At 46.9% G+C, this 16,881-nt stretch overlaps 2 protein-coding genes across 2 annotated transcripts; one reads left to right on the top strand and one right to left on the bottom strand.

Annotated features, from left to right (window-relative positions):
- Positions 1-1,034: 1,034 nt before the first annotated feature.
- On the top strand, positions 1,035-8,754 carry RHBDD2 (rhomboid domain containing 2). The gene is made up of 4 exons (XM_077311702.1): positions 1,035-1,270; positions 1,502-1,903; positions 2,829-2,979; positions 4,131-8,754. Exons 1-4 carry the CDS (start codon positions 1,126-1,128, stop codon positions 4,480-4,482), a joined length of 1,050 nt encoding a protein of 349 aa, XP_077167817.1. The 5' UTR covers positions 1,035-1,125; the 3' UTR covers positions 4,483-8,754.
- LOC143824823 (prostasin-like) lies at positions 6,688-16,595 on the bottom strand. Its single transcript, XM_077312556.1, has 5 exons — positions 16,472-16,595; positions 14,110-14,302; positions 10,984-11,228; positions 7,846-7,952; positions 6,688-6,861 (listed from the first exon to the last, which is right to left on the bottom strand). Exons 1-5 carry the CDS (start codon positions 16,593-16,595, stop codon positions 6,688-6,690), a joined length of 843 nt encoding a protein of 280 aa, XP_077168671.1.
- Positions 16,596-16,881: the final 286 nt, after the last annotated feature.

Here is a 16,881-nt window from a genome sequence, read left to right on the forward strand (position 1 = left end):
CACTGGATATGACAAGGACCATACAATAGATTCAAGTGGGTCGCCGTTTTGGTCTGAAGTTGCACAACAAAATTGGAGTCTAGTGGCGCCTTTTAATTTATTTTTTATTTACTTATTTGGAGTTTTATACCACCCATTCTTTACAGCTCTGGACGGTTTACATGGAACAGTGCATAACTTTACGTAGAGCATTATAATAATCTATTCTATAACATTATACAAGTTTCAATAGAATATCGCAACAATCTGTCAAGCAATAATTCACAACACAACATGAATAACCAGCAAAGATTTATTCCAGGCGTGAGCCTTTGTGCGCGTGCACACTTCCTCTGACAAGGCTACTCCAATCCAAGACAGATACCCACTTGAATCAGAAAAACAGTACATTCCAATTAAAACCCCTTTCCCTCTGATTCCCCAAATCCGCAGGGCAGTCGCTTGGCTGGTGGCTAGGAAATAAAATCTCCATTTCGTGTGCAAGGATGACGGAGCTGAGGACGGTGGAGATGGTGAGAAGGGCAGGAAACAGCCAGGCATCCTTCCCTGGGTCCTCGGTTCAGTTCCAGCGGAGCAATCTCTCTGGATCCTGAGTTCAGTTCCTCCATGGGCAATTATGCAAAATGTTGATTTTTGCAGTTGAATCGGTGGAGGAGTCGCTTAGGGATTAAAATTCATTTTAAATCGGGGTTTAAATTTATCTTCCGCGCAGGAAGATAAAGTAAAGAAAAGGGGAGGGCTACCGGATCGCCCCGCAGAACGAATCTCCCCTTAGCCCCGCCTTCCTTTGAGCCACGCTCCCCCTCGGCTCCGCCCCCTTATCCTAGACTTCAGCGAAGAAAAGGAGGCAGCTGGCTGCTGAGGTGGGCGGGGCTATCATTTCCACCAATCAACCCGCGCGTGCTGAGAGAAGAAACTCGCCCGCCCGGAGACAGACTGTGGGCGTGGCTCACACGGATTCCTCAGGCGGCGTTTCTTGGGCAACGCGGGCCTCCAATGGGGAAGGGGCATGTGACGCCCGCTTTCTCGTTGCCTTGGCGACGGCGGTAGCCTAATCCGGAAGGAAAATTGAGCCGAGCCGGAACTGGTCCGTAGCCGGAAGTGAAATCCAGAGGCAGGTGGAGAATGGAGCGGATCCCTGTGGCCACCTGCCTGACCGTCCTGTTGTCTTTGCTGGTCTCCGGGCCGGGCCTGCTGCGGTGGGGCGCGGGGATGGTGCCCGAAGACTCCGCCTTTTCCCTGCGGCCTGAGGCGGTGCGGCAGTGGCAAGGTAAGCGCGGGTCATTTGCAGTGCAGCATTGGAATGGCAATGCTTATGTGCAAAGAGCTCAGCTGCCTGGAAGTGTGCCCCCATCCCAAGGCCGCCCCTCCAAACACTACCCAAGGGCCATTGTTTTTTTTCTTTTCTCCAGCCCATCAAAACCACCCTAGCTAAATAATCTTGTCTTGTGGGTTGATTCTAGCCCATGACATCTTCTCTAAAACAGCCTTTTCTGTTCAGTTCATAGGCTGGTCATGTACATCTTCGTGTATGAGGATGTGATCTCTTTCGTGTGCGGCGCTGTCGTCGCCTGGTACTTTGCCGGCAGCTTTGAGAAGAACGCGGGCACCGTGAAGCAGTGCTTCTACACCGTGGCCTTCGCCTTGTCCTCAGCCCTGTTGTACCTTGCACTTAGGGCCGTCATGTCTGGACTGTTGGAGATGGAGGATGCCAAAGGATTCACGCCTGTGGCTCTCGCTATGCTCGGCGTCTCCATCACCCGCTCCCAAATGAAAAGGACGGTGTTCTTTGGTGTCTCCTTCCCTATGTTGCTTGTGCCGTGGCTGTTGCTTGGCGTGGCATGCCTGATTCCACACTCTTCTGTCTTGGGGAATATCTGTGGCCTCCTAATTGGGGAATTGTGTATCCTTTGGGTAGAAAGCTGAAAGCAAGTCTTACTATCAACTGAATCCTGACTGTACCTTAATAATCATTGCTACAGCTCTATAAAGTTGAGAAGTATCACTCCTCTTAACACAAAGCGTAATAACTGAATGCCAATCAATGGGGCAGTAAAGTGAGGCCACCTACTGGCAAGGTTGAAGTTTCTACTTGTTTTGGGTGTATTAGAAAACATTACTTAGTGATGTGCTCTTGGCACATTGATGGGGCTGAGCATGTTTTAGGGGGCATGGAATGCTAAGGGCAGGTGGGAGTCAAGAAGATGGGAAGAGACAGCAGGAAAGAAAGAGGGGAGGATGGGACTGTTGTAACTGGTAATTGCTCATAAGATCCCAGAATTGGAGATTTGGATTGGGGAAAATTTTCTTATGATTTCTTTCTCCCACAAAAAAAGATGTTGAATTTGCAGAAAGGGGGAATATATGCAATTCTTACTGTCCTATCAAACCTAACTTACTGCATTGACAACATAAAATGCATTGATAACTTGCTTAGGGTATGTTAGCAATAATCGAGATATTTATGGAATTTTAAAAGTCATCAGTGCCTTAGGAGGTTGCTGGAAGCAGCAAGTGTTGGCCATACAGCCATAACAAGCACAGTCTGGATTTGTAATTCATCCCTGCAGAGCACCTCTCTTGCTTGAAGGGACCCGATTTGAGTCCCACCACTCTCTGTGACCTTGCAGTGTGCCCAGGGTATGGCTCTGGAATCATGCAGTGTAGCCCCTTTAGGATGGCAGATCCCTCGGTCAGGCCTTGAATCTCTGACAGTATCATCCAGTTTCCTTTTACAGGACAACTGTGGCTGTCTCTTGGGAAATACATGCTTATGGGATTAGCCTGCCTTTTTTCCATAATTCTCCTTAATGCACTGTCACGTTTAGACGGCTATGGATACTGTTTCGGCTTGGATATACCTGAATGGGCAGTTGCTCGGCTAGATCAGAAGTTCCCTTTCCGACTGCTGAAGAGAGTAAAAGGACTGAAGTATGTTCCAGGGTCTCTGGCAGAAAGAAGAGCTGCTCAAACTAGGAAGTAAGTGTGCACATTCCAGGGGTTAACAGAGATTTGCCATAGCTTTCCTCCCCAGGAGCAAGCGTCTTTTAATTTCTTTGCTGCAGTCCCCATCTGCAGTGATCTTGGAGCCCAGGAAAATAAAATCTGTCACTATCTCCATTTCTTCCCCATCTATTTGCCAGGAAATAAATAGGCGGGCATCATTGGAACTAAGGATAAATGGGAGACCAGCTTTGAAATGAGTTAGTTTTAATGTGCAATACCGCCTAGCAAATGGAAACTTTGCCGATTTAACAACATGTAGCCCATAATTAAGTGTACAAAATTGTACTGTTTATGGAATGTCAGAATATTAATAATTTTGTATAAGAGATTTGCAAGGATGCCCAGCACTTGAAAAGAATTGCAAACCGCTGCATCCGATGCTTCCTAGCCTGTGTATCTTTAATTTTTGCCATCTGAGAGGTATTGAAACATAGGGTGTTTGTTTTAGCAAACAAAAGAAACTTATCTTATTTGGGAAACAACTCTCATAGCCACAGGAGACAGGAAGGCCGGAATGTTTGGATATTAAGCTAAACTTTGTTAACATAGCAAACATTGCCCTCTGTAACATGTTATCATTAGACTCATGGCAGCATATTAATTGCTGCCCTATTATTGATGTTTAAGGGGGGGAAGGAAATACTGTATATGGCTGCAGCACAAGTGTTTCTTCATTTGGGCTCCCCCAAATGTCCTAATTTTTCTATAGGAGAAAATTGAGAACGTCCACAATTGGAATGACTGAAATGCTTTGGAAGAGAAGGTCATTCTCAGTCAAGCAGAGAAAATATTTCAGAGTATCTCCCTTCCCCTTCCCCAGTGCTCCCCCAAATCGATATATGTTTCCATTGGACAATTTTTTTAAAGCCCTCAGACTTTTCCCTTTTGAATGTGACAAAACCTTGTTTTAAGAAAGATTTTACTCATTCTGAAAGAAAATATTTTATAAGAGAAGATCCCCCTCCACCCGATGAAACATTGGGAGTAAATGGGGGGAAATCTATGTTCCTCCCACCCCCACCCCACCTCAAGACTGTCCCATTTCTTGTTTTACCTAGCTGGGTGGCAACGTCACCAATGCCCTTTGTGCTTTTGGAGTAACATGTGTGTTTTCTTTTGCGCAGGCTAAATCCAGTGCCAGGGTCTTATCCTGTCCAGACATATCACAGCTCTCCTTCAGCCTTGCCTGTCGTTCAGATGCACCCCAGTGCTCACCCCTCAGGATCTTGGCCACAGCGCCCACTGATTCGCCCACATGCTCCTGTGCCAAACCTGGCTGCCGGTGCCTTTGGCGAATCGTACGTCCAGAACTACTTCCACGCTCCCTTCTCCTCCCCGTTTTCTCAACATAGGGGAGCCCCCGAAGTGCCAAAGAGGACAGATCATACGGTAGCCGGAATCCACCAAGCGGCTGCCTCTCCCACAACAGGAGCTGCTCTGGGATCAGCAGACCTATCTCAGGTTCATGTGGGCTGACTCTGCAGTAGGCATCAGGCATATCTGGTTTTTTACTGCTTCCCGTGATTGTCAGCACTAGGTGCCTTGCTGAGATTGGAGCCTCCTCCAGAGGAACAAACGGATTTGAAGGGCTATCAAGAATTGAGTTCGACATACCAACTTGCCTCACAGGGAGATGTTCCCTCGATGTTTTCCTATATGGAGAGCCAAGATGCTGTTCTCTGCAGCTGATCCACAAGGGGTGGTCTTTGAGTGTCTTTTGGACTATTGCTGAGGGCTTATAGAGGGCCATCTTTCAAAAGATCTGAATGGGGTAGGATTGTGTTAATTTTTTTACCCCGCATCTTCCCTTCTGTTGGAAGCTGCCCTAAGTCTTTGAAATGAGATGGGTTAAAGACGTAATTGTCATGACACGGAGTGTTGTGTAAGTGTCCCTCCCATGTTATCCTCACAACAACCCTGTGAAAGTAAGTTGGGCTGAAGAAGAGGGTCTGGTCCAAGGCTCTCCCGTGAGCTTAAGAACTTGAAGCCAGACCTCAGCAGTCCACTCCAGCCATCACATCCATGGGCTCTTTAAGAAGGATGGCCTTTTTAATTTGCTTTTGTTCACTTCCATGCTGTTTTCTAAAAAGTGTCTCTAACAGCTGCCCATCAGCCTCTTACCCTTCTGTAGTCTGCCAGCGAGGGTGGGCTGGCCCACTATGTGTTGTCTTCAGCTTGATCAAACTATTAATACAGCAGCTACATCAGGTTAATTTCACGGGGAGGGGGGGCTTTGATTAACTTACAAAGTCATATTTTTCTGCATATTGAATACCCCCCCCCTAGTATGTGAATCAATTTGGTACGGTGGTTAAGGGCGGTGGCCTCTAACCTGGAGAGCCGGGTTTGATTCCCTGCTCCTTCACATGCAGCCAGCTGGGTGAACTTGAGCTAGTCTCAGTCCTGTTAGAGCTGTTCTCACATAGCAGTTCTGACAGAGCACCCTCATAGGGTGTCTGTTGTGGGGAGAGGAAAAGAAAGCAATTGAACCTGCTTTGAGACTCCTTCTGGTAGTGAAAAACGGGGTATAAAGACCAACTCTCCTTCTATGCAGAACTCACTACTACCACCTTAGCTGTTTACAGCCTGGTCTTTTTGTTTTTATGGCATGGACAATTGACTTTACTGTTAGTTCCTGTTAATACATACAAATAATAGCGATTGGGATGAACACAACACCAGTCAAATGGGCAGTTGTGAAGCCTGTAAAGAGTTGAGCTTTTGAGTCATTAAAGTGTGTGCTAGAGTAGAAGTCACAGGTTGAGTTTCTGGCAAAGAAAATAAGGCCAGGAAATGTGGAAGGCAGCAGGAAAAGAAGACAACTCAAAGCCAGATGGATCAACCTCCTCAAAAGAAGCCACAGCCCTTGATATCCAAGGCTGTGAATGACCCCAAAATGTCCTCTCATTGAGTCATAGTGTCGGCGTGAGAAACAAACTGAGGGCACTTAACACACGGTGCTTTATTGTGCTATAATGGACTAACACAACTACCCTTCTGAAAGTCTCAAAGTTGTAATAATCCTATTCTCCCCCCCCCCCAGTCTTTAGAGAAGATGCACGAAATGGGATACATGCAAAAAACACATTACATGCACACACCCCCCCCCCCAACCCTGCCCCAATTCAGTTACTTTGGGCTGCTAGAAAATATTTCAAGATACTTAGACAAAAATGTGAAATCCAGCTGGTAGACTTTTGCTAGTACCTCCCAAAGATATAAGCATGCTAACCCAAAATGCTCTCCCAGCCGTATCCTGCGTTTGTCTGGGAGACGCCTAGGTGCATGCATTTCTATGCGCACAGGTTCCCCCTGGGCAACCTAGGGCATGTAAAAATGGAAGAAATTTGGCATGTCTAAGGAATCAGCTGCATGTGTGCCATGTATGGATAAGCTGCTGTACAGCTGGGGACATGGGGAGGACTGCTACAAAGGATTGGCCCAGTCACACAGACATGTACCTACCTGATTGTCTGAATTGGACTTAAAGAGGAATTTGTGGCAAATCTAAGGCCTAAAAATCACTGCCCAGTCACCTGGAGCTAATTTTGCGTTTGGCAGAGGCCAGGAATGTACCCAGCCTTGGTCAAAATCTTAATCTCCCGACAGTCAAACAGCCTAACGCTTCCCCTCCCAGCAGGCCCTGAACTCTGCCTGCATTCTTAACTCCCAAGCACCCTCTCAGGGGCGAACCTGAGATTCTATCCACTGAACCCTTGGGGCCACTCGAGTGAAGACGACCAGTTGCTGTTTCAGCTGTGATTTTTCTTTACTTTTTATGGTGGACGGAATGATCCCCTCCAGGTAAAGCTGCTCGTTCTCTCCGGGGCATACAAAAGACCCTCCAGCGGTCATCTAGCAAAAGAGGAAGAGGAGGCTGTGCTGTGAGGAGGAATCATTCATATCATTTCTTCATTCAGTTTCCTGATTGCTTCACTGCTTTTGGCCTTTGGGCAAGAGCCGTTGCAGCATAGCGTTGAAAAGTGTTGTGATACATTGAATGATGATCAATTCCATACTAGGTTCTTAGTCTCAACATGCTATATAAAGGTAGTATAGACAGTCCCTAATAATTAAAAAAAACAGATAAGCGTCTGAAGCATAACACCCTGGATATCATAACTGAAGAAAAAGGAGATCACTGGAATCCCAGGAGACAGCAGAAAAGAAAGAACAGGAGAAGATCACCAGATACCAAGACCTACAAATAGAGTTTTAAAGGGCCTCTGGGAGAAGAAGATGACCATTGTGCCAGTTATTGGAGCTCTAGGAGCCTCAAGAAACCCCTGGGCGTTGAGTAAATACCAGTTCAGCTCTGGAAAGCCTTCCTTGAAACAACAAGATCCTTATGAAGATAGATTTGCAATTCCCAAGAACTTGGCTAGATCTTGAATTGCAGAATACCAACTGCCAGTATATTACTACAGCAATTCATATAATAATGTGAGAGGTATTGCATTTCAGATGATGATGCTTCAGCTGCCTTCCTCATTTGTGCAAATCAGAATTTGACTCCAGGGGCACCTTTAGGATCAAATAAGTTTGTATTCAAGGCACAAGCGCACTTCTTCAGATACTTGATGCGGATTCTTCTGAGGAAGTGTGCATGCACACAAAAGATTAACACCTTGACCAAAATTTCGTGGGGTCTTCAAGGCGCCACTAGATTAAAACTTTGTTCTGCTATTTCACAAGACTACCGGAAGGATAAAACGGGGAGGGGCAGAAACGGAAGAAGAGCTGAGATTTTTTTTTTTTAAGTGTGATTTTAAAACACTTTTCCTGACAGACTCCTGGAGTGTAGGGTCCTGTGCTGGTTAATAGCCATCTGCTAGTTACCTGAGTGTCCTTTTTGAGGTCCTCCGTTTGTGCACACAAGGATGTGGGGGAAGAGGGCAGGTTGCAGCCCAACGAGGAAGTAACTGTCCACTCCATGACATTTGGCTCTGTCAGCGAAAAACACACAAAAATTAGTACTGACCGGTGCTGTTCTGCCCATGCTTTCCCTTACATCCATTCCTCTGACCTTCGCTTCCCAGTCTCCACTGGCCTTCCAAACTTCTCACCTCCTTTGGTTTCACTGCTCCTTACGCCCAGAGTTTCCTACCTGCAATGTTCACATGGTACTAAATTGCTACTGTTTCCTTCTAGCCAGCGTGAATTAGTGGTTAAAGCACAGTGGCCTCTAATCTGGTTTGATTTCCTGCTCCTCCTCCACGTGAAACCTGCTGGGTGACCTTGGGCCAGTTACAGTTCTCTCAGAATGCTCTCAGCCTCCCTACCCAAGGGGCCTGTTGTGGGGAGAGGAAGGGAAGGCGATTGGAAGCTACTTTGAGACTCCTCCGCGTAAAGAAAAGCAGGGTACAAAAACCAACTCTTCTTCCTTCAAGCCGTGGGTGTTCACAGTCACGTTTCTGCCCTCCCCAGCTAACTGCAGTGCTTTCCCTGGGTGAGGCCTAAAGATAACATCAAAATATCACTGGCCTCCTTGTCCAAATCCACCCAAGGAAATTGCACCGGTAACTGCCTATGTGATCTCCTTTTCCCATACTCTGCAATAGGAGGTCGATCAAGCAGATGGGTATAATTGTTCTAAGTAATCACGACCCGTTGCATTTTAAATTGGATGGATTTTTAAAGTTTTAAACTGTTTATATGATGTGTGTCATTTTTAATTTGCACGAGCCGCCCTGAGCCCTCGTGGAAGGGCAGCATATAAATGAAAAAACAGATTAAAGATGAACAGTGTGATTGTGTCGAATGTGTCTTTGTTCTGGTCCCCAGGAGAAAATTTGGTGCTTTGGAGGGGTGGACTCTAGGATATTGATCCAATCCCGGTGTCAAGCTGCAACCTTGATTACCTCATCTCCTCCCTTTAGAGGTAGGGGTTGGGGATTGCGGGGGGGGGGGAGGGTTCTCTGCCATGTCATTGGGTTGTCGGTCTACTGCAGGGGTAGTCAAATTGGGGACCTCCAGATGTCCATTGACTACAATTCCCATGAGCCCCTGCCAGCAAATGCTGGCAGGGGCTCATGGGAATTGTAGTCCATGGACATCTGGAGGGCCACAGTTTGACTACCCCTGGTCTACTGTATTGGTATTTTTATGTCCATTTTAATGGAATTTTAATTGGGGTGGGGTGTTAACTGGACATCTGTAACCCGCCATGAGCCTGCTTGGGAGTGGCGGGTAACCAATTAAATAATAGTAATAATAATAATAAATCCCTGTCATCCCCAGGTTCCACCCCCAAATCTTCAGGAATTTCCCAACCCAGATCTAGAAGAAGAAGAGTTGGTTCTTATATGCCACTTTTCCCTACCCAAAGGAGGCTCAAAGCGGCTTACAATTGCCTTCCCTTTCCTCTCCCCACAACAGACACCCTGTGAGGTGGGTGAGGCTGAGAGAACCCTGATATCGCTGCTCGGTCAGAACAGCTTTATCAGAGCCCTGGTGAGCCCAAGGTCACCCAGCTGGTTTCATGTGGGGGAGTGCAGAATCGAACCTGGCATGCCAGGTTAGAAGTCCGCACTCCCAGCCACTACACCAAACTGGCTCTAGCAACTCTACCCCCACCCCACCGGTGGTCGGGGGGAACCTGGAAATGGTGTACCTTGAGAACATGAGGAAATAGTCATAAAACCCACTTAAGCCAGTAGCAGTGGGTGTGAATACAGGCACATGGTTTTCTTAATATTATTTTAAAACAATGATCAAAACAGCCTTTCTTTGGTATAAATGGAGGGGAGCGGTTCTTACGATGACCAGGGCGAAGTATATCTTTATCTTCCCCTTGTTTTGCTTCCTTGGCTCATGTCATTTTCTAAGGTAAGGGAGCAGTACCCAAATCATCCTGCAGCAGGAGCCAGGGAGTTAGAAATAGGTCTGTAGGTCTGTTAAAATGTAATTTCACACCTGTAGGATAATGCACCTTCAGTGTGCTTTTGCAGCTGGATTTTCCCGTGTAGAACAGGGCTGACTCTGCACTTATCCTGCTGAATTCAGATAGATTTGAACTCGGGCATTCCTCTATCCCCCAACTGAAACAGAAATTGTTCTGCACTTGATTGGGGAAGCTCAGAATGGGGAGGGGTGGCACTTGCAGCAGGAGTCTCTTTTCTTGAACAAAGTGGGGGGAGAGGATTGGAGACAGCAGAGGAGGGGGCACTAACAAGAGACAAATCTCTGCTGAGAGAAATTAGGGCTTCTGGAGCACAGTCACTTTAAGGGAAGCCTTGCAACCAGGAACCAGGAAGTCTTTGAACTGACGCCCTGGCCAATCAGAGAAGACTGCACTTTTACTCATGGCAGTTTTTGAAATATTGAGACTTATATCCACTCCAGGATATTGCAGGGGGTGGGGAAGTAGGGTCACCACGAATCAATCATGCATGTTGCAGAGGGAAAAAGCACCCAAAATCAAAATGGAAATGAATTCAGGGAAGACTCCAGCGATTTAGTCGATCTGGGAGTGGGTAAAAAGCCCCATGTAGACTACACCCAGGAACATCTAAAGTGCATTGAAAGGCCATTAACCAGATTGTGAAGAATGGTCCCTCTGGAACTATTCAGGTGTAATTCACAGGCCCAGTACCCATTATTCATATAATAGGATCTGCCAGTGGGCTGGATCCAATGATCCCAGCAGAACCTTTAGGTTTGCTAGCTCTGGGCTGGGACATTCCTGGAGATTTTGGCGGTGGAGGGATCAGTTTGGGACTTTAGCAGGCTACTGTGCTGTATAATCTACCTTCCGAAAGAGCTTCCCCAGGGGAACTGATCTCTGTCAACTAGTGATCACTTGGAATCCCAGGAGAACTTCAGCCATCCCCTGGAGGCTGGCAATCCAAAGTAATTTGTAAGTGATCCTAAGTAAATCTTCAGCTCTTGGTCAGTTGGGGATTGAGTATGGCTGGCCACTGACACCTTTCCTGGGACTGTGGCCAATCCTCAGCCCTAAAGAGATCTTTAGCTTACTATCATTTTTCTTGGATCCCAGAGAATTGCACTTGGTCCCAACAGGTGCGACTTGGGTCCAGTCAGGAAGGCAAATGGGATGGACCAAAGGAGTGATGGGTGGTGGTCTTGCCAGCTGGATTAATACAAGGTTGTCTTGCACTGTTGAGGAGCTACGGATGATCTTTGCAATGGGATACCGTTCACTCCCATCAGCGTGTTTGTCCATGGCACCCAACTGAACGGAATATACCGAGGAGTCGTTGCTGCAAACCAAAAGACGGGATGGGGAGAAGGAAGGAAAGAAGCAGCTGATCCAACATTTTCATGCAATGAGACCTTACCAGTTATCTGTTGCCCAAGCAGCCAACCCACCAAGTGACACCCCACCGGTCCCTTGCATGAACAAAAGGAAAAGCCAACCAAAAGTTGCATTAGGGATTACAGGGTAACATAACATTTGTGGGTTTTTAATTTGTACCTAAGATTTTTCAGCCACCTTGTCCAAAGCACCATTTCAACTGACATGGTCCTAGATCTAATTCTGAATTTGGACCCAGAGTGCGGATCAAAGTATCCCCAGAACGGGACCAAGAAAAAGCCCAGAATGTAGTAGGGATGTTTTTGAATAAACCCCTCCATACACTTTCAAGATTTGGCCACCAGTACTCGGTTCCCCTGCAAATTTGATCCTTTGCAAGTGATTTTCTCCATAACATTTCATGGTTAAAGGTACCTCGTGTTGAGATATTTGGCAAACCGCCATTGAGGTTGCATGTGCATTCCATTATTACTCAATAAAGCTACTGGAGAAAGCTGTGAAATGTGTCTTTTAACCAGTCCGTGTTTGGGTACCAGCCAGAATGAAATACTTTTCTTCTTCAGACTTCTTCGGAGCCAGCCTATCATTTTTAACGCTCATTTCCAGGTGCAATCCCTGACAGGTCACTTTCTCCATAACCCCCAGATGGTAGCTGGAGATCTCTGGGGATTTCAACTGAGCTCCAGTTGACAGAGATCAGGTCCCTGGAGAAGATGGCCACTTTGGAGGGTGGACTGTACAGCATTGTCTCCTCCTCCAAAACCCACCTTCTCAGGCTCCACCCACAAAACCTGCATTGTAAAAGCAACAGGAACGCAACCATCAATGATTTCAGCAAACAGGACTGACCTGACCTGACCTGCCCTGCCCTGCGTTTAAGCAAATGCCAAAGATGGTTGCCAACTGAACATTTCTCACGGCAATGCAACCGTAGAGAAGGCTGTGTTCTCCAGGAGGCACCCAAGGGCAGCTTTTGGAAGAGCTTCTGAGAGCCATCTCAATCCCTGGGTGTAGTCAAGTGGAGACCTTCAGGAGCGAGTGTCTTGGAGTCCTTCAGATATGAGTCAGGAAGACCCTGATTTGAATCTTGACTCCGCCATGCACCCCCTGGGCAGCCACAGGGAAACCATCCTCTCTTTCCAGCCTCAGCCCCTGCACCTAGCTCCAAAGAGGAGATAATACTGATCTACCAGTCACGGTTGTTGAGAGGTGCAATGAACCTGGCCAGTATTTAAAAGAGTGCCATATAGAGTTGTTCTCTCTTGCCCCAGAGGGACGGACCAGAACCAATGGGATGAAATTAATTCAAAAGAAATTCCGTCTCAACATCCAGAAGAAGTTCCTGACACTTAGGGCAGTTTCTCAGTGGAATAGGCTTCCTCGGGAGGTGGTGGGTTCTCCATCTTTGGAAATTTTTAAACAGAGGCTGGATAGCCTTCTGATGGAGAGGCTGATTCTGGGAAGGTTCAAAGGGGTGGCAGGTTAGAGTTGATGAGCGATAGGGTTGTGAGTGTCTAGATGACCCAGGAGGTCCCTTCCAACTCTATGATTCTATGATGGTTGGAGAACCAGCAGCATGGGCTGGGTGAATGATGGGTAGAGCCTGGTAGAAACTGGAGTATTGGCTTTTCCGACCCAGGGACTTGTGACCTAAACTCAAAAAGCTTTACCGGTGGAACCAGATAAACACAGGGTGGATCGCAACCTTCTCGCTGCCTCTGCTCTCGGCTGTAATGGATCCCATTGTCAGGAGGAAAGTGGTGGGTGGACTGTTCCACCTCTCAAGGTCAATGGTTACATGTGGCCACTTTGGGATCCACCCTGATATGCTGTGTCTCTCTCTTGCAGGGAGGTTACAACCCAGTTCCTTGTCTCTGCTGAATTTGCTAAGGCAACACATTCGGCCCTCGTAAAACAAATGTTCACGAATTACTCAAAGTGTCCGCAGAGGCGTCCTTCTGATGAATGTTGCTGATACAGGTTTAAATTCTAGAAATCTCAAGATCTGGGGGTGGCCACTGGCCCCTAGATGGCTCTTAGATAATACTGAAATTTAAAGCTATCGAAGACTTTGGTCTAGAGCAGCCTTTCTCAATGTCTTTTTACTGCTGTGAAACCCCTGAAACATCGTTCAGACTTCGAGACACTTCAAAAGTGGCACGAGGGTGGAGAATATGGTTGGAGAGCAGAGCTGTGGACACGCCCACCTGGTGCCCCTCCCCTTCCCACCCCCTTCAGGCCCATCATTGGCTGTTTGGGTGGAGAGTGGGGGGGGCAGGTCGACATGACCATATATGGTCATATCACCCAATACATGTTTAACAATTTTTAAAAATATATATTGAAAATTAACTCCCTTCTAGGGCTGTGAAGAAACTCCAGGGTTTCATGAAAGCCAGGTTGAGAAAGCCCTATCTAGGAGAATGTATGTTTGCATCCAAAGAAGTGGAATGAAACAAGTACCTCGTCTTGAGATATTTGGCAATATGTACACTGCGTACATCGAGAAATTAAATGGTTCATTTGCAAACTGGAAGTGAATGAGAAGATCGTTTGAAGATATACTGCAATCCATTTTGAGATTATTCTTTAGAATACTTTATTGTACAACCTATTCCCTCCCCAGGCAAATAGGACGGCCAGGAAGAGAGGGCAGAGCTGCCTGTTTCCTCACCATCCTCTTGCAGATGTGCTTTGAATGATTGCATTGGTGGTGATGCGGGTGGTTTTATTTTTTTCCAGTTCATCACCGCACAGGGTCCCCGTCTCCCCCACTTCCCGGTACAGCCAGGAAGCCTCCCCTGGAGAGAATGGCAGAAACTCACCCGGATGCCACACAATTGCTGGTGCTCAGCACCCACTTCTCGGTGACCAGACTCCCTGTGCAAGCGGGATCTCCATCCTTCAACACCGTGACGTGCCAGGGGAAGCCCTTCTTGTCACCCTTCCTGTTGCTGTCGCTTGCCCAGTTAGGAAGCTGCGGGGACGACGGCTTCAAAAGGCAAAGTCCATTGTAGACTAAAGATGGGGCAAAGGAACCAGCTTGAATAAAGCATCGCGGTTTCTTGGTTGTCACAATAACCAGGGCTGTTTACATTCTACGTGTATGGGTAACATGCGCATGTATACATAATCGGGCTTTTTCGGATAATGCATATTTATTTGAAATTGTTGGTGAGACACATAAGACACAAACAAGGAAACGCTGCAGCACAAAAAGCCTGATGTATATTTTTATTGTGTTTTATGGACTGATGTTTTATTGTTTTATTGTAGACTAGGGGCCAAGCCTGTTGCATTCAGGAATACAAGGGTGCCTGATTGGGGGTTGGGGTGGAAGGACTCTGCAGACGGCCTCCCCCTCCCGCCAGGACCTGGAAAGGCTGCAGGTAGCTGTTAGGGAACTCACCGGCAGGGGCAGCTCTCACGCAGCAGGGATCTGCAGCCTCTGAGCCTCGGAGGGAAGTGGAAGGAGGAGGGGGTGGTCTGGGGTAGGGGATGGAAGGTGATTGGCTGGCCGCTGGACAGACAGGCAAGCCAGTTGGAGGAGGAAGCACTCAGGGGTGGGACAGCCACCCTGAGTGGGTGTTAAGCACTGAATGGCATTTAAACCATGAGACATGCTCCTTCTCCAAGCTCTTACCAGAAATAAATTTTGTGGAACAGATGTTGTGAACCACCATAAGCCAGGAATTCTGGGAATGGCAGTATATAAATTAAATCATAAATAAAAATAAATAAAATAAATATCACTGGTAGGTGAAATCGTGACTCTCCAGCTCACTTGCCTTGGCCATATCATGCAATCCAGCTCAATGGAGAAAGAGATTATGCTGGGATTGGTCAGTGGGTGAAGGAAAGCAGGCTGATAAAGAATGCAATGGTTGGGCACGATTGAAGCAGACACCGGCCAGAACATCTCAACTCAAAGAAGCGGTGCAAGATCAGAAATCATGGTGGCAGTTGAGCCATAGGATTGCCAAGAGTCAGACTCCACAGAATGGCTAACATCACCATGACCTCCATTCACCCACGCTTCTAAATTGCCTACCTTTTTGTTTTCCCAACAGGGGTGTGTGGACGTACATGGAATGAATTTGGAACTGAATCAGCAGTGACTCTGTGGTTAAGACTCTTGTTTAATGTTTTAAACTGTTCTGTTGTGCTGTTTTATTACGCTATTTTATTTTAGCCACTTGTTAATTGCTGATTATATGCTGTACACTGCCCTGAGGCAGTTTTGAGAGGGTGGGATAGAAATGTAATAAATAATAATAGTCATTTATTGGCAGAAAAGACAAGCGGTTAATTTTCACCAAGCATCAATTAGCTTGAGCATTACGACAGAAGAAGCCCTTGAGATTTTATAGGACTGCATCTCTGTTCATGTAAGTAGATTTACCATGAGAATATTTATCTAGATCATCTGTTGTCTTCGCTGTATGCTATTCCAAGGATGGCTACTGGAGTGGCAAATTGAGGATAGATTTCCAGGCCATTCCTGGATATGAATCTGAAGCTTTATACTTACTCATCTAGCATTGTTAAAGGAGTGTTTTCGGACGGATGACATTGCATTCTATCGCTTTGAAATGGTCCCATGATATTGTTTATCTGTTTATTTGATTTCTATACCGCCCCTCCATATGGCTCAGGGTGGTTTACATACAACATCATGGGGGGATACATGGAACGAATTAACAGGAGTCTCTCTCTCTCTCACTCTCACAGAGTTGCTGACTTTGCTTTCTGATCAGGCTCCCATGGCTATATCAGGTTCAGCTTTTCCCATTGCTGGGCCTGCACACCAGAAAAAGCTTAACTGGCTGAAACTGTACTAGTCTTGCACCTCTTTAAAGGCACTGGGATCTTTAAGGGGAAAAAAAACATCAACAGTGGGGAAAAATCCCATTAAAAGGCAAGCCCAGCTTGCTGAGGGCTAAAAACGGTAATGACTGGGGAAGGCACTGGCAAACCACCCTGTATTGAGTCTGCCATGAAAACGCTGGAGAGCGTCACCCCAAGGGTCAGACATGACTCGGTGCTTGCACAGGGGATACCTTTACCTAAAGTTAAAGCTGGCCATTTCCACCAATTCCCCCTCCAGAGCAGCATTTCATGAAAATGAAATGATCCACCTTTTGGGGAGGGGACTGGAGATGGCCAACGGTTCTGTTGTTAACTCACCTTCCACCTGCAAGCTCTCCTCATCCAGCAGAACTTCATGGCCTGGGGATTTCTGGTACCCTTCAATCATTTCCTGGGCCATGGTATCTGGACTGAGCTGCGAAGCTTGGGCGCCATTGCTCATCCTCACTATGAAATGGGCTCTGAAGGGGCTGGGTCTGAAAAGAAACCAAGAGGACAAAACAGGGGAGGCTTCCCGAACTCTTTGATTCGGAACTTCTGCCCAGATTTTGAAGCACCTGGGCATCTGGTCCCATTTCCAGAATCAACGACTTAGGAATCCTCCAGTTTCTAACTCCCAAGTTCAGTGCAGAGCGTGGTACGGAAGCCATGTGATGGAACTTCTGGGTCTGTTCCTGTGTTTTCCCTCCCCGCGTTCCTGATTTGTACGTGAGCTGATCCAAAGCTAG

This window comes from Paroedura picta, chromosome 15 (genome assembly GCF_049243985.1).
Source record: "Paroedura picta isolate Pp20150507F chromosome 15, Ppicta_v3.0, whole genome shotgun sequence".
NCBI classification, from domain to species: domain Eukaryota; kingdom Metazoa; phylum Chordata; class Lepidosauria; order Squamata; family Gekkonidae; genus Paroedura; species Paroedura picta.

Coding starts and splice junctions, on each gene's coding strand:
- RHBDD2 (XM_077311702.1), top strand. CDS start 1,126: ATGGAGCGGATCCCTGTGGCCACCTGCCTGACCGTCCTGTTGTCTTTG. Junction 1,271..1,501: donor GGCGGTGCGGCAGTGGCAAG/GTAAGCGCGGGT, acceptor TTTTCTGTTCAG/TTCATAGGCTGGTCATGTAC. Junction 2,980..4,130: donor AGAGCTGCTCAAACTAGGAA/GTAAGTGTGCAC, acceptor TCTTTTGCGCAG/GCTAAATCCAGTGCCAGGGT.
- LOC143824823 (XM_077312556.1), bottom strand. CDS start 16,595: ATGAGCAATGGCGCCCAAGCTTCGCAGCTCAGTCCAGATACCATGGCC. Junction 14,303..16,471: donor GGAGAGCTTGCAGGTGGAAG/GTGAGTTAACAA, acceptor CCCCATCTTTAG/TCTACAATGGACTTTGCCTT. Junction 7,953..10,983: donor GGGATCCAAGAAAAATGATA/GTAAGCTAAAGA, acceptor TTTCGCTGACAG/AGCCAAATGTCATGGAGTGG.